This window comes from Lithobates pipiens, unplaced genomic scaffold (assembly GCF_037356315.1).
Source record: "Lithobates pipiens isolate NorthernLeopardFrog02 unplaced genomic scaffold, aLitPip1_a1.2 Scaffold_28, whole genome shotgun sequence".
Lineage (NCBI taxonomy): Eukaryota > Metazoa > Chordata > Amphibia > Anura > Ranidae > Lithobates > Lithobates pipiens.
This window is the reverse complement of record NW_027507789.1, coordinates 83,661,373-83,687,523: the sequence shown is the minus strand read 5'-3', so window position 1 is coordinate 83,687,523 and position 26,151 is coordinate 83,661,373. Positions and strand designations below refer to the sequence as shown.

General features: G+C 45.0%; 1 protein-coding gene across 2 annotated transcripts in view; it reads right to left on the bottom strand.

The window, feature by feature from the left end:
* Nucleotides 1-26,151, bottom strand: part of MLX (MAX dimerization protein MLX) — a 258,108-nt gene that overhangs the window by 45,925 nt on the left and 186,032 nt on the right. For both annotated transcript variants that reach the window (XM_077459435.1, XM_077459438.1), the window contains exon 7: nt 20,339-20,540. In XM_077459435.1, the coding sequence (XP_077315561.1) occupies nt 20,339-20,540 (202 nt within the window). The remainder of the gene's footprint in view (nt 1-20,338; nt 20,541-26,151) is intronic.

Genomic DNA, 26,151 nt, shown 5'->3' with positions numbered 1-26,151 from the left:
TCTAGGCCATCTTTATGTAAAGTAACAATTCTTTTTTTGAGATCCTCAGAGTTCTTGGTCATGGGGTACCATGTTGAACTTCCAGTGACCAGTGTGAGATCGATGACACCGCATTTAACACACCTGCTCCCCATTCACACCTAAGACCTTGTAACAGTAACGAGTCACATGACACCAGGGAGGGAAAATGGCTATTCCATTTAAGGGTGTACTCACTTTTGTTGCCAGAAGTTTAGACATTAACCACTTACAGACCACCCGCTGCAGTTTTACATCGCTACTTTGAAGAGGAATAGTGTTGTCATGGCAGCAGCTAGCTGCCATAACCCCCATGTCCTCTTCTTCAGCGGACGATCTACTTTCAGATAAAAGTGGTCTCTACAGCAGAATCGCTACAAGATCACTTATCAGTGGCAGGAGAGGGGCCCCCCTCCATCCGATGCCCTTCGGTTACCAGAGCCGGCAGCAGAGGCGATCGGATCCTTCTTCCTGCTAGGCATGAAGACGAGTGAAGGGAAGATGGCCCCCACCCGTCTCCATATCATTGCAGGGCAGAAGCAGCGTCAAAACGTCACTTCCGCCCATAGCTCTTAAAGGTCCATTTTTTTATTACTTTTTTTTTTTCAAACAACATTTTTTATTTTTATTGCATTTTAGTGTAAATATGAGATCTGAGGTCTTTTTGACCCCAGATCTCATATTTAAGATTTCCCGTCATGCATTTTTTCTATTACAAGGGATGTTTACATTCCTTGTAATAGGAATAAAAGCGAATTTTTAAAAAAAAAAAGAACAGCGTAAAAATAAAAAGGTAAAATAAATGAAAAATAAAAAAAGTTTAAACTCGCACCAAGCTCGTGAGCTTGTGTCCTTGTTATTATATGCCTTGTAATAGGGATAAAAGTGACATTTAAAAAAAAAAAAAGTAAAAAATTTTTTTTTTTAAAGCACGCCCCTTCCTACCGAGCTCACGTGCAGAAGCAAGTGCATACGTCCGCATATGAAAATGGTGTTCAAACTACATGTGAGGTATCACCACGATCAGTAGAGCGAGAGCATTCGTTCTAACCCTAGACCTCCTCTGTAACTCTCAACATGCAACCTGTAGAATTTTTTTAAACATCGCCTATGGAGATTTTTAAGGATAAAACTTTGTCGCCATTCCATGAGTGGGCACAATTTTGAAGTGTGACATGTTGGCTACCAGTTTACTCGGCGTAACATTATCTTTCACAATATAAAAAAAATTGGGCTAACTTTACTGTTTTTTTTTTTAAGTGTATTTTTTCCCCAAAAAATGTGCTTGTAAGACCGCTGCGCAAATATGGTGTGACAGAAAGTATTGCTACAACAGCCATTTTATTCTCTAGGGTGTTATATATATATATATATATATATATATATATATATATATATATATATATATATATATGTGTGTGTGTTTGGGGGTTCCAAGTCATTTTCTAGCAAAAAAAAAAGTTAACTTGTAAATAAAGAAAAGAGGCTTGGTCCTTAAGTGGTTAATGGCTGTGTGTTACGCTATTTTAAGGGGACAGCAAATTTACATTGTTATACAAGCTGTACATTCACTACTTTACATTGTAGCAAAGTGGCATTTCTTCAGGGGGTGAGGGGTGTACTCACTCGTGTGAGATACTGTACATATGTACTTTTTTGTATTCATTTACCAGAGCAGTACAGCATTCATGTGTCATTGTGTATAGCTGTGATAGTTGCAATTGGCTACTGTTATCACATGGTAGAAGGTCTGCTGTGGGCACAGTGATCACATGGTACATAGCCGATCACAATAGTACACAATGGCTATGAATGAATGCCATTGTTTGCAACCAATGTGACTGCTGAGGTTGGTCACAGTAATCACGTGGTACCAGGGCCACGCACAGCAGCCCCTAGGGCAGTGATGGTGAACCTTGGCACCCCAGATGTTTTGAAACTATTTCCCATGATGCTCAAATACACTGCAGAGTGCATGACAATCATGGAAAATGTAGTTCCAAAACATCTGGGGTGCCAAGGTTCGTCATCACTGCCCTAGGGCATCCGTTAGTGGGAGAACATCAGACACAACAAGCTTGGCCATATTACAATAGGCAGGACGGGAGGTGGTTAATTAGCAGAAAACATAATTTTGATTACAGATCTGCAAAAAAGGAGTCGTCTTGTCTTACAAACAAAAAAACACTGCAAACTGTGCAGCCAAATCAGTCCATTAAAAAAAAGCCCTCAAATATCTGTCGCAAAGAGCCTAGCTTTCTCTCCTTTACAGATAATCAACGGCCCGGGTGGCCGTTTTCTCCTGGTTAAATGGGACCCGGAAGGCTCACTAGTGACGCTCCCTACCTACTATGCTCCAAATAATGATCAGTTGCCCTTTTTTCAAAACCTTTTCCAACTATCCCCTCTTTGAGAGTACACGTTTGATATGCAGGGACTCCAATATAACCCTAGACTCCTCTTTGGATAAAACTCGCCCCCCAGGATCTCAAATTTTGAAGCCCACAAAGTTGAGTACTAAATTTGCGAAATTACAATGACTTAGTGGACGTTTGGAGGGAATTTAACGCTACAAAATGTGACTACACTCATTATTCCCATGTCCATCTGACATATTCGTGAATAGACCACTCCTTCACGCCTGCCACATCATTACCCTTCTGCATGTCTTCTAAGATCTTAAAGATCAACTGGTCTGATCAGTCCTCCTTTGTGAACATCTATGACTTCCTGTGCCTGGCACCTGAATGAATCATATCTTAGCAATCAGACCACTTGCCTTGATATTGAAATGGCTCTCAAGTAATACTTCTCCCTAAATGACCCAGCACTTACCTCCCCATTGTGCACCAGGGCTGATCATAAGGCCACGATCAGTGGTATTTTGATTCAGATGAATGATAGGTACAGTATAAGACATTATGGTGCTTTGCTGAAGCAAAAAGGACGACCTAGCTGCTATACTCAAAGAACATAAAGGCAACTTTATTATAACAGTTTATAATTTAATAACAGTTTACAATAACAGTTGGACTTATGTAGTCATATAGAAGTCTCTCTATTGGAATTAAATGTTTGTCTTACAACAAAAGCAGAGAAATAATTGCAGGCCAGAACAGTAGATGTCCCGTCACTAGGCCAAATGGGGAATCGCCTTTTTCTCATTTGTTCACTGACTGACACAGCTCCATTAGTCTTGACCGTAGGGCAGTGATGGCGAACCTTGGCACCCCAGATGTTTTGGAACTGCATTTCCCATGATGCTCTGGCACGCTGCAGTGTAGTTGAGCATCATGGGAAATGTAGTTCCAAAACATCTGGAGTGCCAAGGTTCGCCATCACTGCCGTAGGGTTATTATACCACCTTCAGGAGAGGACTAGGCAGAACATGTAATACATTTGAAAAAAACAGAACTTTACAGTTCCGCCCATGGGGCGATCCCTCTGGTAATAACCCCTCAGCCTGCCTCCTGCAGCTCAGTTTTTTTCTGCCTAGTAAAGAAGATGGACCTAGGCTCCCTGCGGGACCATTGGTTCTGGGATATTTTTTTTTGCTGAATGTTTGCCTCTGCTATCAACAGTTGGCTGGGTGACGCTGGATATCCTAGATCCTTGTAGTCTCCCCAGCCTGGCCATCAAGCGTGTGCAGACCCTAGCTATGCGCTGGGTCGGCCACGACATTCCCTTCAGGTTCCAGGGGCGGCTGGTGAGCGCAACGCTCCGGGGAACACGTATGGCAGGACTACCGATGTCCTTGTCACAGTGTGCCGTGGCCAGCAGCCACCCCGTACTGCTCGGAGAGTGGGTCTGTGATGGGATGTCCCCAGCTCGTCCGGATGATAAGTACAGCTCTCCCTGCCTCAGCGGGATTAAGAAGCTGGGCATTCCCTGGGAAGTTGATTAGGGGATCCCTTTCTTCTCTCCCTGTCCCCATCCCCCCCTCCTGTGGGGGATGCTGCATGATGGGCTGTTGAGCGGTGTGTGCACCTGTAGCCAGGGGTCCCCTGGGGGGCCTCCCACCTTAGATTGGGGGCTGCGCTGGGTGTCTGGTCTACCCGCTGGGTGTCTGGAGGTCTGCATATGCTGATCGCCATAGCGCTCTTATGTTGCAATTTTCTCTGTCCTTTTACTGTGTACAGTTATTTGCCGGCCATTTTTGGTGTGCTTCAGTGGAAAGGCGTGTTTTTTGCTCAGGACACCTGGGTGCTGATACTGGACGCAGACACCTGTAACTGAACTGTGCAGCACTTGGTCGGGGTGGCGAGTGCTGCGGTGGGGGGCCCCTCAGTCTGCAGCAGCTAGGAGGGTGGGACTGTGCACCTGTCCTAAGTCCCCAAGGGTGGCAGTCAGGGTGGGTCAGCATGGCTTCAGAAACTAGTGTTTCTTCCCCAGAACTCCCTGCAATTGCAACCGGCTCGTTTGCAAACAGTGCAGTGCCTTTGGACGCTTTGTCGGTGGCCCTTGAAATGTTATTTGCCAGGGTGGAGGCGGTGTGCAGGTGCAAAGAGGGTAAAAAGCACCTTGACGCAGACTCGGGCCCCACCGAGACTGGCGGCCCCTGCTCTGTTGCTTCAGATGATGCGGACCATGACCGATCGAACACTGAGGATCATCCCCCATCCGGGTCCACGCAAGACAAAGCGCTAGTTGGAGCACTTATCACAGCTGTGCGTGATACCCTGAAAATTCAGGATACAGAAGGTTCCTCTGCTGAAGTAGTGGTCCCTTTTGGGTTCCGTAAGCCAGCCCGTACACCTAAAGGCGTTTCTGTATCTGACTTATTTAGATAAGTTCATATACAAGGAATGGGGAAGCCTGCAACGGACCTTCTCGGTCCCTAAAAGAATAGCGGTGTGCTACCCCTTTGAGGAGAGCCTTCTTAAAAAATGGTCTGCTCCTCCGGTCATGGACCCCCCAGTATCCAGGTTAAACAAAGTAACACGATCCCAGTAGAGGCGATTCCTGCATTTAAAGACCCTACTGACAGGAAGGCAGAGGCAGTGGCCTGTTCCTTGTTTACAGTTGTGGGGTCAGCAATGCGACCAGTACTGACTACAGCACTTACTGAATACGCAAAACTTTTGCACTGCGAATTGGAGAAGCAGCAAGTCTGCGTGGAATCAGCAGACCAGTTGGTGCACAGCCTTAAGTACGTTTGTGACGCAGCCCTGGATACGCTTCCCTTGCTGTCCAGGGCTTCAGTGTCAGCAGTGGTGCTGCGAAGCCTGATTTGGCTAAAATGCTGGTCTGCGAACCAGGCCTCTAAAAAAGTCTTGACAGATCTACCCTTCCTTTGGAGCCTCATTGGATGACATTATTAAGAATGTCACAGGTGGGAAGAGTACCTTACTCCCACAGGCCAGGAAGACTAAGTAGCCACGCCACAGGCAAGGGCCCTCATTTTCCGCTCAAAAAGGGCTTTTTCGTCCGTCCGGGACTTTGGCTAAACGCTCCAAGACCGACAGGACGACCTCTGAGGGACAAAAGCTTCCCTGGAACCGCATGCCTAACAAGCCTGCGAGCAAAAGTGCTACCACACGAAGACGGGTGGGGGGGTCCCTTCAGGAGTTTGCAGCACGGTGGGCCTCTCGGCTGTCCGACCAATGGGTCTGCGAATGGATCGCAATCGTGGGTTACCTACTGTAGATTACCTCCTGAGAGCCTCAGAATTAAAGGAGGATGTGGAGATCACCATGCAAACCCTGCAGGAATTTGGGTGGCTGTTGAACCTGAAAAAGTTAGTGCTCATACCGACTGCAGACTCTCAGAGCCGCGTTAAAACTATTGATGAACCGCAGGTGGTCATTGCTGAGCTTCTGCATGCGAGTTCTGGGCCTCATGGTGGCCTCCTTCGAGGCGGTACCGTGCCCCAGTTTCAAAGTAGAGTATTGCAGAAGGAGATATTGCCAAAATGGGACAAATCTCCATTATCTCTGGATCAGCATATTCGGGTGAGCCAGTCAGTCAGGGACTCCCTGCTCTGGTGGCTGAGGTCCCCGGCACTTCGGTCCGGAAAGTTGTTCCTACCTCTACATTGGACAGTGATCACAACGGACGCCAGCCTAACCGGGTGGGCTGGAGTACTGGGAGTACAGTCGACCCAGGTCCTCTGGTCGGGGGAGGAATCAAAGTTGCCGATCAATGTGCTTGAGCGATCAGGCTATGCCTCTCCACATGGTCAACTTAAGTCGCCAGATGCTGGACCCAGGAGAATGGGCGTTGCATCCGGAGATGTTCAGGCTACTGTGCCTGCGGTGGGGCACACCAGACATGGATCTCCTGGCCTCCCGTCTCAATCGGAAGGTGCAGAGATTCGTATCCAGGACAAGAGATCCTTGGACAGACACGTCAGACACGCTGGTGGCACCGTGGGATCAGTACTGACTGATCTACTCCTTTCCTCCGCTAAAACTGCTACCATTTTATCATAGGTTGCAATAATATGTAAATTTATGAATTCTTTGTTTTTCATTTATTTTGTATTGTTGATGAAATTTGTAATTCTTTATATTAGGTTGTTAATAATTTTTTATTGTAAAGTGTAATACATATATTGCACCATACTGTATAATTTTATTTATGACCTCCGAGCTTCAGAAAATTCCCCAGTGGTCTATTAAGGATGGTTCGAAAGACTAATCCCCTTTTATAACTATACATTCTATGTAATAGTTCCATTCTTTCCCCTTTATGATGCATATATTTTTTCTTTGACTCTCGATGTCTATGGCATGCTTCCCACCATGGTGTCCGTTTGGTGCGTGCGGGGTAGTCACCCGGCACACCAAGCCACCTGAGCTAGTTTAGCTCTTGGCAGCCTTGTGGGAGATCTCAGCCCATACTTCAGCTTCGGCTGATCTCCACTTGGCTAACCCAGTGCACATGCACAGTGCTCGGGTGAAGCCTTCTGTGTCGGCGGATGGAGTGGGCGGGACCCCGCTCTGACGCTCATGTCTTTGACATGCTCAGTCGGGACGGGGCCGCACACACACCGTTCGGATCTGCACCCGCCCGTCTTTGCTCTCTCCTCCATTAGCTGCTGCGAATTGCTTGCGTCGGCTGATTGGAGGAGTTACCCCATATATACCCTTAGGCTGGGTTCACACTGCTGCGGTGTACTAAAGTGCAAATCACATGCGATCTCTGTGCGATGCGATTTCAGCCATACAGATAGTATGGCTGAATTCGCATCGCATCCGGCCCAAACTCGTACAGGACCCTTTTTTTGGTCCGCAGCAGAATCGGATCGCATGGGTGTTCACACCATGCGATCCGATTCCTGTCTGAGTTTGCAGATCGCACTGCGATATGCGAACTGATTTGGAGGTGTCATTAACTTTTCAATGACACCCCCAGCAGTTCACATAGGGCAGTGTGAACTGCTGCCGGGAGGCATGCGATGCGGGAAACCGCAGTAGATTTGCAGCGTTCCCGCATCGCAGCAGTGTGAACCCAACCTTAAAAGTAGACCTGTTGGCATTCCGCAGTTGAGTCTGTGGAACGCCAGACGGTCAAAACAAGCTCTCTCCTATTTGGTCCAAGGTATGAACCTATTTATTTATACTGGCTTCTTATACTGCCTATACTCTAGCAATACTTACCATCCTACAATACTTTTCCTATGGAAAAAATTCCTTAATTATTTATACTGGTTTTCTTTACTGCCTATACTCTAGCAATACTTACTATCCTACAATATCTTTTTATATGGGAAAAAAAAATATTTATTTATACTGGCTTCCTACACTGCCTATACTCTAGCAATACTTACCATCCAACAATACTTTCTATGTGGAAAAAATTCCTTAACCACTTCCCGACCAGCGTACAAGGATTTACGTCGGCAGAATGGCACGGGCAAGCAAATTGGTATACAAGTACGTCCATTTGAAATTACCGCCCTGCCATCGCGTGCACCCCGCCAGCGGCGCGCGTGCTGGTCGGCACCCCTGTGAGTCCGGCTGCGGGTCCTACGGACTCGATCGCCGCGGGGATTCCCACGATCATCTCATGGGGAGGCTGAACGGGGAGATGCGGAAGTAAACAGCATCTCCCCATTTTGCCTAGCAACAAGTGACACTGATCTCTGCTCCCTGTGATTGGAGCAGAGATCAGTGTTCACTAACACACAGCCCAGCCCCTCACAGTTAATAACACGCCCCTAGGACACACTTAACCCCTACACTGCCACCCCCTGGTTAACCCCTTCAATGCCATTATCATTTACACAGGAATCAGTGCATTTGTATAGCACTGATTGCTGTACAAATGACAATGGTCCCAAAAATGTGTCAAAAATGTCCGATGTGTCCGCCATAATGTCGCAGTCACAATAAAAATCGCTGATCGCTGCCATTACTAGTAAAAAAAAATCATTAATAAAAATGCCATAAAACTATCCACTATTTTGTAAACGCTATAAATTTTGCCCAAACCAATCAATGACTTATTGCAATTTTTTTTACCAAAAATATGTAGAATACTTATCGGCCTAAACTGAGGAAAAATTATTTTTTTATAAATTTTTGGGGGATATTTATTATAGCAAAAAGTTAAAAATAACGCATTTTTTTTCAAAATTGCCACTCTTTTTGTTTATAGCTCAAACAATAAAAACCGCAGGGGTGATTAAATACCACCAAAATAAAGCTCTATTTGTGGGAAAAAAAGGATGTCAACTTTGTTTGGAAGCCACGCCGCACGGCCGTGCAATTGTCAGTTAAAGCGACGCAGTGCCGAATCGCAAAAAGTGGTCTGGTCTTAAGCCAGCAAAATGGTCTGGTCTGAAAGTGGTTAATTATTTATATTGGTTTCCTACACTGCCTATATTCTAGTAATACTTACTATCTATCTACTTATCTTATCTTTTTTATGGGAAAAATCTTTCTTTTTTTTTTCTACGGTGTCTTTCTTGAGGTTGGGCGCAACAATTTCTCCGCCTCAGTGCCTCTCCTGTGTGTGCTTGACGGACCCATTTTCTTTTTTGGGGCTTTAAAATCTGTGGTTGCATAGTGTTTATCGCATTTGCTGCATGTTACATATTGATGGAGATTCTTGAATCTCGGGGAGCCATCTACATGCATTTTTTGACCTACCTTTTCTGTTTTTAATCATTGGCACATTATTTATATATAGTATCATTTGTTGATATGTAAGTACACCACTATAGATGCTAATGTTCTCCTCTCTTTTTCTTGGCAAATTTGTCTATTATTCTAATGTTCTGCTGTTTGTATTTCAATAGAACTGTACTCCATATTGTATATCTTCCCCTGAAGAAGGAGATTCCCAAGGCTCTGAAACATGTAGGGAAACCTATACTGTGATTAACTATGATAACATGTATGGATAATTTCTTCTCTGTACTCTATGTATAATGCTGTTTTTTTCTTCATTGCGTGATTTTATTCCATAAAATAAATTTTGTATTCTGTTATATATTCCTTTGTGTATATGCATAAAAAGTCCATCACCTGGGGAACCCCCCCTTTATTTCTTCTAGTATTATTGGATGACAATTTTCAGCCAGACCTAGCTGTTCTACTTAACTTTTCTAAAACTGGGGATTCCAGTAATACTGATTGCCCCAGATTGACCTCGGCGCCCCTGGTACACCGACCTAGTATGTCTGGTTGTGGACGCTCCCTGGCGACTACCATTACGAGAAGACCTTCTGTGTAAAGGTCCAATTCTCCATCCTGCTTTACCATCGCTGGTTTTAACGGCATGGCTGTTGAGAGCCAGGTGCTAAGGAACCGGGGCCTGTTGGACTCGGTGATTTCAACTATGTTGAAAGTCTTCTTCTCGGGAGATATACCATCGTACCTGGAAAGCCTTAATCTCCGTGTGAGGAGAAAGGGTGCCATCCGCCCAACTATTCCGTTTCCAGGATCCTGCTTCTACAGCGAGAAATAGACCAGAAATTGGCTTTAAGCACCACTAAGAGAAAAATATCAGCCTTGGCTGGTTTTTTTTCGCAACGACCCCTGACGTCTCACTCTCTAGTGAGCAATTTTATTCAAGGGGTCTGGCATGTAGTTCCTCCGTTGCGTCCACCTTTACCCCCGTGGGATCTGAACCTGGTGCTATTGGCGCTTCAGGAACCGCAGTTTGAGATCATCAGGGAAATCCCCTGGTTGTAGTGATCCATAAGGATAAGGTGGTGTTGCGTCTGCAACCTTCTTTTCTGCCAAAGGTGGTTTCGGCGTTTCACATCAATGAAGACATTGTGTTACCATCTCTGTGTCTTAAACCAACACATCCTAAGGAGGTGGCCCTTCATTCCCTGGACATGGTCCGGGCTCTAAGGGTATATTTGTCCTTCCGGAAGTCAGACTCTCTGTTCGTTTCGGTAGCTGGTCCGAAAAAAGGTATGGCAGTCTCGAAGGCCACTGTTTCTAGGTGGATCAGACAGATTATGGTACAGGCTTAAGCCTTGAAGGTGCCCCCTTTCCTGTCAGGCCCATTCCACCAGGGCAATTGGAACCTTTTTGGGCTTTCCGACGTCAATAGTCAGTCGCTCAAGTTTGTAAGGCAGCGACTTGGTCGTCCGTTCACACTTTTTACCAAATTCTACGGATGTGGATGTAAGCGCATCGTCTGATGCCTGCTTTGGCCGCAATGTTTTGCAAGCGGACGTGTAATGTTGCAATACTGCACTCTTTCCTCTGTTTTAAAAATACAGTTACTTTGAGTATTAATGCACTGTTGCATTTGTTGACCGCAAGTTCTAATGCGGCTATTTAAGATGACGACTCCTGTTAGGGAGCACTTTTGGTTGTGGGTGAAGTTTTTATGCTGTTCACACCCCTCGTTATGACATTGCTTGGGGACCTCCCTACAGTCAAGACTAATGGAGCTGTGTCAGTCAGTGAACAAAAGAGAAAATAGGATTTTTGTACTAACCCTAAAATCCTTTTCTCTGAAGTTCACTGACTGACACAGCACCCTCCCCTCCTATTGGTTAATGTTATAATGCTTGTTGACGTATTGAATTGCAGAAGGCTGGCTGAGGGGTTATTACCAGAGGGACCGCCCCCTGGGCGGAACTGTTAAGTTCTGTTTTTTTCACATGCATTACATGTTCTGCCTAGTCCTCTCCTGAAGATGGCATAACTCCAATAGTTTCTCTAGGATTCCCTTAAAGAACGTCATCTGATTTTTATTAGGGGCATATATATATATATATATATATATATATATATATATATATATATATATATATATATATATCTATCATTTTTTCCATACTTTGCCAATCCAGGTCGCTGTAACACCACCCGAGGGCTCCAATCCAAAATTCTCAGTTTTATCTGGGGTACCAAAGGCCCCAGAATATCAAGGGCCATATATAGGACTAGGAGTGCCCGACATGGCAGCACACCTCGCTCAACTAGACCAACTCCATAGCAAACCCTACCAACTAGATTTGCTTTCCATAGAGGCCCAGGCAAGTTTCCCGCTTGCAATGGATCTCATCCTTTTCCCTTGAAACATTGTAGAGCTATGCTAAGCCCAACGCTCTCCCACTCACTTCAGGTGTGAGACACAAGCTGCAAGAGATGGCCTCTGCATTTGACACATACCCCTGTAGCTAAGTGCTAAGGCCTTTTTTATTTATTGAAGGCCTACTCACAGCGATTACATATCAGTGAGGTCTTGACCTCAGGATCTTTCTGTCTTATTGGTCCTTACTCTGACTTACAGCCAATAGTCCTGACAGCTACCTCCCAGTGTTAATGTTCTTGTCGTAATATACTTATTTCCATAAAGTCCATGCGATGATTGTTTGCTGCTCTGTACAGTACTCATTTGCTTTTTTCCTTTTTCAAAATACTAATAAAAGTGAATAAAAACAGAAAAAAAGTCCTCAAAAGGGATTTTTAATATTGTAGGATCATACAGGTGTACCTCCAGTAGGAGTGTAGTACTTCACACAATGCATAAAATGCAAGCAGAACGAAAAAGGGGACTTTGGGGTCAACCAACCTCGGGACTTTTAAAGTGTCTCAAACAAAATAGATGGGTATTAGATAATATCCATAAAAAATATTTTTATTAAAATACATATCCATATCAGATTAAGAAGCACAGAACACACACATTTTTTGATTGAAGCAATTACTAGCAGTTCTACATATACTCACTCAACTTAAATGCAAATGTATGCATTACCTGATAATGAAACAAGGGTCTAGCGGTGAGTAGATGCGGGGGATTTAAGTGTCGTTACTTGGTCTATAGACTATGTAGATTTTCCATCTACCCAACCACTTTATGAGGAAATTTGTTTCAAACTTCAGCTGCCTGCTCCCCTGGCCTTGCAAAGATCTGTGGTTGCTAGGCTGTTTAAATAAAAGGCTGCATATACTTAAATGTGGTGAGGAATTTATCTTCATTAAAGCTTATTGGATTCAATCATTTCAAATCGGTTATGAAACATTTATTAATGAATTTATTAATGAATTCATTTTTTGACATCTTTGCTATTTATTTGACCAATCTCACTAAAGTCTATTTTCACCCTTATCTGCTGAGTTTTTCCTTCAGATTTACCAAAACCATATAATATGAGGACAAACCTTAGGAGTTTCAATGTGTATGCAATCAGGCAGGCCCTTCTACTACATGGATTTGGTAAATCTGAAGGAAAAACTCAGCAGATAATCTGATAGTGTGTATGGGGCTTTAGTATGGCAGCAATCTACTCTATAGCCTCCTATGGTCTCACTTGATGGACTTTTGTTTGGGTGGCGAAGGAAGTTTGCACTGCTGTTGCATTAATGCTTTTTTCAAAATTTTGCTGGCTTTATTAGTATGAGTACCGTCTGTGTTTGGCATGTATCCAATTGATTTTTCTTGACAATACTGGTAAGAATCCATGTGGATGCATATGCTGTGTATGTTAATCTGATTATGGTACATACCCAACTGATATACAATGATATAGTTGTATATATCTATATAATGACATTTTGTACATGTTACGAAGCCTTATCTATCTTTTATCTATTATTTCTAGTTCATCATACCATGTACCTAAACTCCTGAGGAAGCTCAGATGAGTGAAACCTGTTGAGTGCTATATGTAGAACTGCTAGTAATTGCTTCAATCAAAAAAAGTGCGTGTTCTGTGCTTCTTAATCTGATACGGATATGTATTTTTAAATTTGTTGTGCATCACAAATGTAATAACATTTTTTTTATGGATATCATCTAATACCCATCTATTTTGGTTGAGACACTTTAAAAGTCCCGTGGTTGGTTGATCCCAAAGTCCCCTATTTTCGTTCTGTTTCTGTATTTGGGATGTGGTGTCCAGTTTGATGTTCCTGCCCTCTTTATTGATTGTTACAAAAATGCAAGCACTTTTACACAAAATGCAAACACTTTTATGCCAGAGCCATTTTTTAAGTTTTTCGTTTAGAAGTTTAAAAAACATTTTTAGGCCTGAAGATTACATAAAACCAATACAATTTATCAGTGCAACAATCAAGGAAAACACAAAATATCAGTAGAAAAAATAATAATTTAGGGGCACAAAAATGCAATCAAATTACCCATTTTTTTGGGTAAAATATAAAAGATGAGGTTGAACCCAATAAATAGATACTCAACAAATCAAATCCTAAAATTGTGTGCGGCCATGAAATGGTGACAAATGTCAGTACCCTATATTTTCCACAGGCAACCCCCAAACATGATGCTTTAAAAAAAAAAAAAAAAAAAACCTACAGATCATCAACTGAGCTTTACAGAGGGGTCTAGTGCTAGAAATATTGCTCTCAGTCTAGCAGCACAGCAATATGTAACATGTAGCGAAATCAATATTTGTGTGTGTAGATGCCCCCAACGTACATGTTTACGATTGCGCATGGGGGGGGGGGGGGGGGAGATTTTATGTGCCTGGGAGTAAGTTTAATTTTTGAAATTTCTAAAAAAAAAAAAAAAATACTTATTACATATTTAGACGTGGTGAAGATGACTTGCTCAATTCAAACCGAGCATCAGAATGGGGAAGAAGGGGGATTTAACCACTCAAAGACCAGGCCTCTTTTTCAGACTCGGTGTTTACAAGTTAAAAACTTTTTTTGCTCGAAAATTACTTAGAACCTCCAAACATTATACATTTTTTTTCTAACACCCTAGAGAATAAAATGTGCAGCGGTCTTTTTTGGAAAAAAAATCACTTTTTGAATAAAAAAATAAAACAGCAAAGTAAGCCCAATTTTTTTTATATTGTGAAAGAGAATGATATGCCGAGTAAATTGATAACCATGTCACGCTTCAAAATTGCATCCACTCGTGGAATGGCATCAAACTTTTACCCTTAAAAATCTCCATAGGCGACATTTACAAAATTCTACAGGCTGCATATTTTTTGTTATAGAGGAGGTCTAGGGCTAGAATTATTGCCCTCACCCTACCGATCGTAGCGATATCTTACATGTGGTTTGAACACCGCTTTCATATGCGTGCGCTACTCACGTATGCATTCGCTTCTGTGCGCGAGCTCGTAGGGACGGGGCGTTTAACCACTTACAGACCGAAAGATTTTGCTGGTCAAAGACCAGACCACTTTTTGCGATTCGGCACAGCGTCGCTTTAACTGACAATTGCGCGGTCGTGCGACGTGGCTCCCAAACAAATTTGACGTCCTTTTTTTCCCACAAATAGAGCTTTTTGGTGGTATTTGATCACCCATGTGGTTTTTATTTCTTGTGCTATAAACAAAAATAGAGTGACAATTTTGAAAAAAAAGGAATTATTTTTTACTTTTTGTCATAATAAATATCCCCCAAAAATATCTAAAAAACATTTTTTTCCCTCAGTTTAGGCCGATACATATTCTTCTACATATTTTTGGTAAAAAAAAAAATCGCAATAAGCGATTATTGATTGGTTTGCGCAAAAGTTATAGCGTTTACAAAATAGGGATAGTTTTATGGCATTTTTATTAATAATTTTTTATTATTTTTCTTTTTTTACTAGTAATGGCAGCGATCAGCGATTTTTATTGTGACTGCGACATTGCGGCGGACACATCGGACATTTTTGACACATTTTTGGGACCATTGTCATTTATACAGTAATCACTGCTATATAAATGCAGTGATTCCTGTGTAAATGACACTGGCAATGACGGGGTTAACCAGTGGGTGGCAGTGTAGGGGTTAAGTGTTCCTAGGGGTGTGTTACTAACTGTGTGGGGGCTGGGCTTTCATTTAGTGAACACTGATCTCTGCTCCAATCACATGGGCCAGAGATCAGCGTCACTAGTTGCTAGGCAGAATGGGGAAATGCTGTTTACACGGCATTTCCTCCATTCAGCAGCCCCGTGAGACAATCATGGGCATGCACGTGGCGTTCGAGTCCGCGGGACCCGCGACCGGACTCACGGGGGTCCCGACTGGCACGTGAGCGTGCCACCGGCGGCACGTGAGCGATGGCAGGGCGGCATTGAAGATTGGATGTACCTGTACGCCAATATGCGTGCCCGTGCCATTCTGCCGACGTACATCGGCGTGCGCCGGTCGGGAACTGTATTTATTTTACTTGATATTATTTATTTTTTCACCCTTCTCCGCCACCATAACGGTGATCTCAGAGTGAATCCGCTGCAGAGACCACCATTATCATAAACAGAACCGCCGGCTGAAAAGAGCCGGTCGGCAATTGTTTTTTAAGGTGACTTTGAACGTGGCATGGTTGTTGGTGCCAGATGGCTGGTCTGCATATTTCAAAAACTGATCTACAGGGATTTTCACGCACAACCATCTGTAGGGTTTAGAGAGAATGGTCCAAAAAAAAAAAAAAGAACGCATCAAACCTCGAAGTGGCTAAAACTATGGTAAAGCGGCGCCTAAAACTAGTGGTGCTTTACCGCTAACGTGGCCCGTGGCTCAGAATGAAATGACTCCAGTACAGAAAATTGGGAGTGGAGAACTACCCAAATTGTGTGTGTGGGGGGGGCGCGCCACATGGAGCACTACAGATCCAAAAAAGGAAAAAAGTGACAAAAGGAAGAAGAAAAGAACAGAGAATAGAAAAAAGGGGAGGGGGGAGAAGAGGGTGGAAAAAGAAAGGCCCACAGCCGAGAACCATGAGCATTAAGGCGGTAAAAATGACTAAAGCTTGAAGAGAAGTCAATCCAGGTAAGCCATAATTGAACAAACTGCAGGTACTGTTCATGTAAACTAGCTGTCAGTTCTTCCAACCGCATATTTGCGTTACGTTCCTCTACCCATTCCCTAATGGAGGTGATGGCGATTGTCTCAGGATAAGTGCACGCGCTGCCGCCGCAGTGAGGAAGCAGAAGATGACCTTTTTGTGTCAAGCTATGGGCCTACTTAAAACCAAAAATAGTGCCACCTCTGGCCGGGTATGACCTGTTATCTGATGGCTTAACTGAAAAATGAAGGTCACACCCATAAATTTACCTTTTTTTTTTTTCATTCCTTTGAAGCTACAGCCACAAAGACGACCCCTCCTCACTAGCCCTGTTAGCAATGTCATCCCTCCTATATAAGCTGCCTGTTAATTTCAAGTAAGCCGAACCTATTTGGATTCTCTGATGACGTAATGTAACTTGGGAGCTAGTATAGCACCTAGGAGTCACAAGTTTAGCTTTAATCAGGAGCCTTTGAGACAGGTAACTGCTGTTCGCCTATAGTGGAACAGTGCAGGGAAGCAGATATATATTCTGTTTATATAGCCCAGTTAACCTATGCAGTATAAGGCATGTCTATATGAAGTGGCATTTGCAAAACCTGGATGTATATGTTGTCATTGGTATCAGAAGAATTTCATCTGGGAAATGTGACCAGTCCAAGATGATTGCATGGCCAATGACGGCTCGTGAATGCGCAGTGGGTGCCCGGTTGAAGCCACAGCCGGGCGCCCACAGTTAAAAAGCCAGCGAGTGGGGGGGGGGGGCGAGGGGTTGGGCGAGAAGGGCTTCGATCCCCCACATCGCTGGATTCCAGGACAGGCAAGTGTCTGATTATTAAAAGTCAGCAGCTATGTAATCTGCTGAGTGGGGACCAGGTTGGACTTTTTCCGTGTTCACCAACCAGCCTAGATTTCCTAGGAAAGCTTGAGTGCACTTCAGGTCCTTTATTAATTTCTCGGGAGAGGCTGCAAAGAGTAGCAGGTCGTCTAGATGACAGAGATGCCCTTGATTCAAAATGTTGCCAGAGCTTCCGCCATAACTTTTGTGAAGATTCTGGGTGAGGAGGAGAGGCCGAATCAAGGGGCCTGGAACTGAAGTTGGAATGTCTCTTCCTTTGTTTTTATTGCCAGTCTTAGTAATTTCTGGCAATTTTGAGTTATAGGGATGTGCAAGTATGCATCCTTTAGATCCAGGGAAGCCATATAACAGTTTGGGGGTAGTAACTCTTTTACTGAAAAGATGGAATCCATACTGAACCTCTTGTAGGCTATCGACATATTTAGAGGTTTGGGGTTTAGTATCAGTCTGAACTTTCCCCAGGGCTTATACACCAAGAATACGTGGGAGTAGAAGCCCTGGCCTACTTCCTTCTGTGGTACATGGCTTACCACCTTTTGTTCCATTGATTCTCCTATGGCTTCCATTAGACCTCTGTCTTTTTCTCAGTTTCTTGGAAGTTCCGTGATGTAAAACCTGTTTGGGGGTGGCTTTGAAAATTCTAAGTGATGCCCTTTCCTTACAATTCTTAATACGAACTGGTTGGAGGATATTTCTTCCCATTGTGGGAGTGAGACCCCCCAATCTTCCCCCCACTTTGAACAACTTGTCATTGTTATGGGCTTGTTCAGGAGGATGAAAAATTGCTCCTCCTTTGCCCTTCCCGCCTGGTCCCCAGGGTCTTTTTTGGATTTCGCCCCCCTGGTGGCCCAAAGTGGAACCTTTTGCCACTTCAACCCCCCCCCCCCCCAAGCCTTTTCTTGTCTTGCTGAGGCTATTCCCTAGTAGGTTTACGCTTCAGCAATCCTACAAATTTTGGCTTTAGATGCGCAGTCCCCTGGCCAGGTTTTTAGTTACAGTGCTCTTCTTGTGGTTAAGGCCAATGATCTCACGGCAACGTGTACCGATTTCACGGATGTATCTGCAACGTACGCAATGCCCCAAAGGAGCATAGGAAAAGAAGACAAAGTATGCTCTTTTGGTGTTCCCTCCTCAATGTGGGCCTGTATCTGAGTTACGCAGAACTCTACGTTTAGACTTCCCAATGTGAAATCCCAAGACTTTTTCAGTAGGGCACCTCATTGAACTGTGAGGGGGGTCTGGGTTTGTCTGTTTTGCTCTGAAATACATAAACAGAGCAGGTATCAAATGCAATCACTTCACAATTACCCTCCCTGTCAGTTGCAGGGGCACATTCTCAAGACATGTGGGCTTCCCTTCTCAGAGGCCCCATGTTCCTACCCCCTCTGACACCAAATGCCCACCCCCCACTTCCTGGGGGGGGGGGGGTTGGTAAGGGGAGCTCCACCCAAGGTCCCCCTTACTTTAGAGCGGCTGAACCTGCTTTCCGCTGGAGCAGTCTGGTTCCCCTCTGCTTCGGACATTTTTGTGCTGCCACCGAAGCCTGTGTTGTCTCTACAGCAATCGCAGCTCCTCTAAAGCCCACGCCTGGCCCTTTATCAATATCCCACGGCCGGAACCAGAAGCCATAGGTGAACTGGAAGTACCCAACCCCTCCACCGGATGCGACATCACCTGCCACCCGGCTCGAAGCAACCAAAGCCCCCGAAACGGCTCTCCATATTGTGGATGTCTGCGGGTCTGGAGACCGCACCTCCATCCACCGCACTCTGTGCTGAGAAAAGGCCTCCCTCCACCCTCTCCTGCCCTCAGAGATGAGGGCATGGGGCAGTGATTCTTCTTTCAGGTAAACCTTTTCTGGCTATAGTCCAAGGAGCCTCTGCCCCCTTTCAGGGCTTCCAGCCTGAGCCTCCCTGGCTCGGTTTCATGAGGTGTCTCCCCTCTGGAGGAAACGCAAATAACTAAGGAGCCAGCAGGGGAGGAGAAAATTTAAAGAGGGCTGGCACAGTGTTTCCTACAGAGGGGAGGAATAAAGGTCTCAGGTGGCGGTCCTGAAAAACAAGGGAAATACAAGGAGGTAACAGCATGCAGTTTTTTGCTTTCTGCACAAAGACCTGTCTCAGTAAAAATCAAATCCCTGACAAACAGGGATACTAAACAAGTCTAAAGAAGAACTCCATGTTAAGAATATTAATATAACATGTATACCAGGGGTGCCCAACCCTTTAAAGAGCGAGGGCCACTTAAGCGACTTGGTAACCCCCCCCCTCTCTGCTCACTTTCCCACCCCAAACCCCACCCCCTCACATGCCCCAAACCCCCTCTCTGCTCACCTCTGTACCCCAAAACCCTGTTTGCACACATTTCTATCCCACTCTCTATGCTGACCTCCACCCTCCCTTTTGATCACTTCTGCACCCTACTTTCCTCCCTGCAGAACCTCAGGGCAGAGCCGTTCTTCCATCACAATCTAAAAACCTGTGGGCAGTGCTAGCAGAATGAGGATTCAGTCATGGTTGCCGGGTGAAGCTCGGTGTACACTTAGTAGTATGTATGGGGCACATATTCCTTTTGCTCCCCCCCTCACACACTGGCCCTGTCTACTTACACACTGCATACTGATACTCAGACATACTGTAGCCTTGCACTCGAGCTGGATTTTGTCCTGTAGGGGGAGAGGGAGTGCCTCCTTTTCCATTGCACCATGCCGCCTCAGGTCCTGCTCGTTTGGATCTGACAGCTGCTTTCACCCAGGTTGCCACAGCCCACCTGAAGACCTCAGGTGGCACCCCGGTTGAGAAAGGCTGATCTAGAGAAACATCACCAGATGAAGTAAGATGCAGCATGCATCACAGAAAAAAATAAAAAGGCAATAAAAACAGGCAGAATTACATACCAGACAGCTGCAGCCATGGTGTCACCCTTTGGAACAGCCGTGCATTTAGCAGGGCATCAATCCCAAATGCCAGCCACAACACCCCTGCAAGAATCATATTTAAAGTATCCATACAACTGGGTCAGCACCTGGGGAGCAGCAAGTGCACAGACACAAAAGTTTATTGCAGCCAGGTAAGGGGAGCTTACGAGGTGAGGAGGAAACTAAAGGTACACCGGCCTGGGAGAGGGAGTCAAATTTATGAGTTAGGTCCTGCAGGAGGGGGTATGGGTTTGGCAGACCCAGTGGTAGGCCGACTCGGAGCTGTCAGGAAATTACATTTTAGTTTTTGGGTTTAGATTTGGGTTTTAAACAGAACATTCAGTATTGATACTGTGATCACAAAAAATAAATACCTGAGGTTTACAGTGCTCCTCAATCCAGCTGAAGACACAAGCGGACAACTCCTGAAAACTGTTCACAGAGATTGAAGCATTGAAGGTTTGGAACAAGGAGTCCATGATGCCTTGAAATACACTGAACTTCACCTGATCTGGCACTTGGTCAGTTCCTTCGTTAGGATTATTCTGATGAGCTTTAACAATCTGCTCATAATTCCTGCAAAAAAATAAAAATCTATTTTGTAAATGCCACTTCGAAAAGACATGCCTTATACCATATAGGTTAACTAGGCTATATATACAGAGTATATATCTGCTTCCCTGCACTGTTCCGCCATAGGCAAACAGCGGTTACCTGTCTCAAAGTATCCTTTAAAAAGTATACTTTTTTTTTTTTTGCACAAAGTTGTCACTAAATGATATATTGCTCACACATGCTATGGGCAGAAGTCAAATTACACCCCAAAATAAATTCTGCTGCTTCTCCCGAGTACGGGGATACCACATGTGGAGGACTTTTTGGGAGCCTAGCCACGTACGGGCCCCCGAAAACCAAGCACTGCCTTCCGGATTTAAATATAAAATGCTACCAAAAAAACTGTTAGCGATCGCAGGGATCAGGCCTGACTCTGCAATCGCTGCAGTTATGTGTTTAGTGTTTTGTAAGTGACAGTGATCGATCGATACTGCACTTGGGTGGGCTGGGCAGAGGGGCAAAACGCAGGTGCTAGCAGGTATCTGGGCTGATCCCGCTAACAATGCGTTTTTTTGGAACCCTAAACTGCTGGGGACACTAGTATAGATCTGATCAGATCAGATATTGATCTGTTCAGATTCTATACCACTACGGGAGGTTTATGCTTTGCGCGTGGGTGTTAGCGGTACTGGCACTAACCTAGCGCTGCCTGGGGCGACGCAGACCCTGACCCTAAAACCTAATTGATATCACCCGCCGGGTGATCAGGGGGTTAAACCTTTATTGGGTAATAAATGGTGGGTGCCCTGATGCTTTAAAAAGCAAACTAACCAGAGTCACCCGTAACACTTATACGGTGATCAGTGGTGAAAGGGTTAACTAGGGGCAATCAGGGGGTTCAAATTTTTATTAGGTAGTATATGGGGGTCCCTGGCGCTATATAAAAACCTGACGGGGAACCTAAATAACTAACTGGCTAACCAGCGTCACCAGTGACACTTATACTGTGATCGCTGGTGAAAGGGTTAACTAGGGGCAATTGGGTAGTATATGGGGGTACATAGCGCTATAAAAACCTGGCGGTGAACCTAAAAAAATAACTAGCTACCTAGCGACAGTAGCGACACTAATGCAGCGATCAGAAAAATGATCGCTTAGTGACACTGGCAAAAGGGGTGAAAGGGTTAACTAGCAGCAATCAGGGGGTTAAAACCATTATTGGGTAGTATATCGGGGTACCTAGCGCTATAAAAACCTGGCGATGAACCTAAAAAAAATAACTAGCTACCTAGCGACAGTAGCGACACTAATGCAGCGATCAGAAAAACGATCGCTTAGTGACACTGGCAAAAGGGGGTGAAAGGGTTAACTAGCGGCAATCGGGGGTTAAAACCATTATTGGGTAGTATATCGGGGTACCTAGCGATATAAAAACCTGGCGGTGAACCTAAAAAAATAACTAGCTACCTAGCGACACATGCAGCGATCAGAAAAATGATCGCTTAGTGACACTGGCAAAAGGGGGTGAAAGGGTTAACTCTAGGGGCAATCAGGGGGTTGAATCTTTATTGGGGGGTGATAGGGGGCTACCCTGGACCTAACACTAACTGTCCTGACAGTTTTTACTGTCACAACTGACACTGAATGCAGTGATCAGTAAAGAAATGATCACTGCAATCAGTGACACTGTGACTGGGGGGCGATCGGGGGGGGGGGGGTTTGTGTGCCTGTGTGTACCTACATGTCAGTGTAGTGTTGGTGCACACTTACTTTGTGTCTTCTCCTCGTAGTCCGGTCAAAAAGACCGCCCCGAGGAGAATGACATCACTTCCTCCTTCCTGTGTAAACAATACACAGTGGGAGGAAGCTTCTCATTGGCCAGGAGCGATCCAGAGGGGGTGGCCGAAAACCAACGGCCATCCCCTCATCACGGAACGCTCCCGGAGGGAAACGGACCGCCGTAACCAGCGGGAGGGGGTCCGATCGGACCCCCCACCCGCTGGAAGGCAGGCACGTACATGTACGTGCTTGTGCCTGCCTGTGCCATTGTGTTGACGTACATTGGCAATACGGCGGCCCTTAAGTGGTTAATCACCGCTGTTTTTTTTTATTTTTTTGTGCTATAGAACAGTGGTCATCAACCCTGTCCTCAGGGCCCACTAACAGGCCAGGTTTATGTATTACCTTGGAGGAGATGCAGACTAGAATACTGCAATCACTGAGCAGCAAATGATATCACCTGTGATGTATTTCAGTTATCTTGCAAACCTGGCCTGTTAGTGGGCCCTGAGGACAGGGTTGATGACCACTGCTATAGAAGAAAAAAGACCGAAAATTCTGTAAAAAAAAATAATTTTTCTTCGTTTCTGTTATAAAATTTAGCAGATTAGTAATTTTTCTTCATAACATTTTGGCCAAAATGTATACCACAACATATTTATGGTAAAAATAAGTACAAATTGGTGGATATTATTTGGTCTTTGTGAAAGTTGGAGAGTCCACAAGCTATGGTGCCAATATCTGAAAATTGATCACACCTGAAGTACTGACGTAAATGAGTAAATCTCATTTCTTGAGAGCTCAACGTGCCAGAAAAGTACAAATACCCCCCAAATGACCCCTTTTTGTCATTTTTTTTCCCACAATTCTTTGCAAAACCAAGTTTTTGTTTTCCTTTTTTTTCACAAAATTGTCATATTATCAGGTTATTTCTCTCACACAGCATATGCATACCACAAATTACACCCCAAAACACTTTCTGCTATTACTCCCGACTACGGCGATACCACATGTGTGAGACTTTTACACAGCGTGGCCACATACAGAGGCCCAACATGCAGGGAGCACCATCAGGCGTTCTGGAGCACCCAGGCCAATTCTGACATTTCTCTCCTACATGTAAAAATCATCATTTATGTTCTAGAAAATTACATAGAACCCCAAAACATTACATATATGTTTTTTTTAGCAAAGACCCTAGAGAATACAATGGTGGTTGTTGCAACTTTTTATCTCGCATGGAAAAAAAAAAAAGTTTTGTGCTTAAAAAACAAAAAAAAAAAAAACAGTAAAGTTAGCCCAATGTTTTTGCATGATTTGAAAGATGACGTTACGCCGAGTAAATAGATACCCAACATGTCACCCTTCAAAATTGCACACGCTCGTGGAATGGCGCCAAACGTCGCTACTTAAAAATCCCCATAGACGACACTTTAAATTTTTTTACTGGTTACATGTTTTGCGTTACAGAGGAGGTCTAGGGCCAAAATTATTGCTCTAACGTTCGCAGCGAAACCTCACGCGTGGTTTGAACACCGTTTTCATATGTGGGCGGGACTTACGTGTGTGTTCGCTTCTGCATGCGAGCACATGGGCACAGGGGCGCTTTACATTTTTTTTTTTTTTTATTGTTCACTTTACTTTATTTTAGTTGGACATTGTTTGACCCAAAAATAAATTTTTTCATCACTTTTATTCCTATTACAAGGAATGTAAACATCACTTGTAATAGGAATATGGCATGACATGTCCTCTTTACAGTGAGATATGGGGTCAATAAGACTCCACATCTCACCTCTAGGCTGAGAAGCCTGAAATAAACAGCAAAACTACACAGTACCTCCCAGGGGGCGGTCCTACTGGCTATAACTCCTCACGCTGCATCCAGCAGCTCAGTTTGTCAAAAGTAGTACAAACATAAATAGGAGAGGTGGGTGCTGTGTCTGTCAACGAACTTCAGAAAAAAGGATTTTACGGTAAGTACAAAAATCCTATTTTCTCTATCGTTTATCGAAGGACACAGCAGCTCTTCTTGACCTTATGGACGTTCCCCAAGCAGTGTCAAAAAACGAGGGGTTGGAACAGCAAGAAAATAAATTCCACCCATAACAAAAATAACTCAACAGAGGAGTTGCAACCTTAAACAGCCACCTGCAAAACCTTGTGGCCGAAGCAAGCATCCGAAGATGCGCTCATATCAACCTTGTAAAATTTAGTGAAAGTGTGAATGGACGACCAGGTCGTCACCTTACAGACCTGGGAAATGAATGCTTGATGTCGGAAAGCCCAGGAGGCACCAATTGCCCTGGACCACCAGGCCCTTCTTCAGACCAGCCACCATTATAAACAGCGAGTCCGACCTCCGGAAAGGAGCTGTAGCAGACAGATAGACCCGCAGAGCCCAGACCACGTCCAAAGAATGCAAAGCAACCTCTTTGGGATGTGACGGCCGACGACGGAAGCACAATGTCCTCATTTAGATGAAAGGCCGAAACAACCTTTGGAAGAAACGAAGGCTGTGGGCGCAGCACTGCCTTATCCTTGTGGAGGACCAAGTAGGGAGACTTTCCTGACAAGGCCGCCAACTCAGAAACCCTCCTCGCAGATGTAATAGCCACTAGAAAGTCTACTTTCTGAGAGCATGTCAATAAGGGAATCTCCCTAATGTTTTCAAATGGCGGTTTCTGAAGGAATGAGAGCACCAGATTCAAATCCCACGGAGGCAGCAGTGGTCGAACCGGAGGGGCCACATGTCGAAACCCCCTACAAACGTACTCCCCAATCAATGAGTTGCCAAAGGTCACTGAAAAAAGACAGCCAAAAGCTATCTGCCCCTTAATGGTGCTTAATGCAAGTTTCTGAGCCACTCCTCGCTGCAAAAACAGCAGGATCCTGGAAACTGAATATGTATGCGGATGCCACCCCATCTCCTCACACGTGGAGATGTAGGCCTTCCATGTACGATGATAAATCTTCCGAGAAGAGGACTTCTGTGCCTTTAGCATAGTGGAGATTACCGAATCCGACAGTCCTTTGCCCCTTAGCACCTGTCTTTCAACAGCCATGCCATTATAACCAGCGACGGTAAAGCAGGATGAAGTATTGGACCTTGCGACAGAAGGTCTTCCCACGTCGGCAGCCACCAAGGAACATCTGCCACCATTCTGACAATGCCGGGTACCAAGGACGTCGAGGCCAATCTGGTGCAATCAGAATCACCGGAATCCCCTTGACCTCCACTCTGCGTTGCAGACGGCGTAGGAGAGAGTGGGGGGGGCATAAATCAGCCAATAATGCCCCCATGGAGCCAAAATCGTGTCTGACGCGTCCATGCAGGGGTCTCGTGACCTGGCCACAAACCTCTGTACCTTCCGATTGAACCAAGAGATCCACATCTGGTGTGCCCCACCTCAGGCAAATGAGCTGAAATACAGCGACCATTCCCCCTGGTCCAGCAGCTGACGACAGGTAGTCCACCTGTCCGTTTTCTACGCCCAGAATGTATATGGCCGACAGAGCCGGCATGCGCCGCTCTGCCCACTGCAGGATGTGAGCGACCTCCAGTGCTGCAGTCGAGCTCCTTGTCCCTCCTTGATGGTTGACATACGCCACCACCGTGGCGTTGTCTGACTGGATCATGACCGGACGAGCCTCTGTGACGATGTGAAGAGGCACCGCCTGATCGCCCGAAGCTCCAGCACATTGACAGTCAGGTGGGATTCTTCTTACGTCCAGCGACCCAAGGCCGACTGCATGCCCCAAACCCCCCCCCCCCAGCCAGTCAGGCTGGCGTCCGTTGTGATCATCGTCCAATGAAGAGGAAGGATCAACTTAACAGACCGAAGGGCTGGAG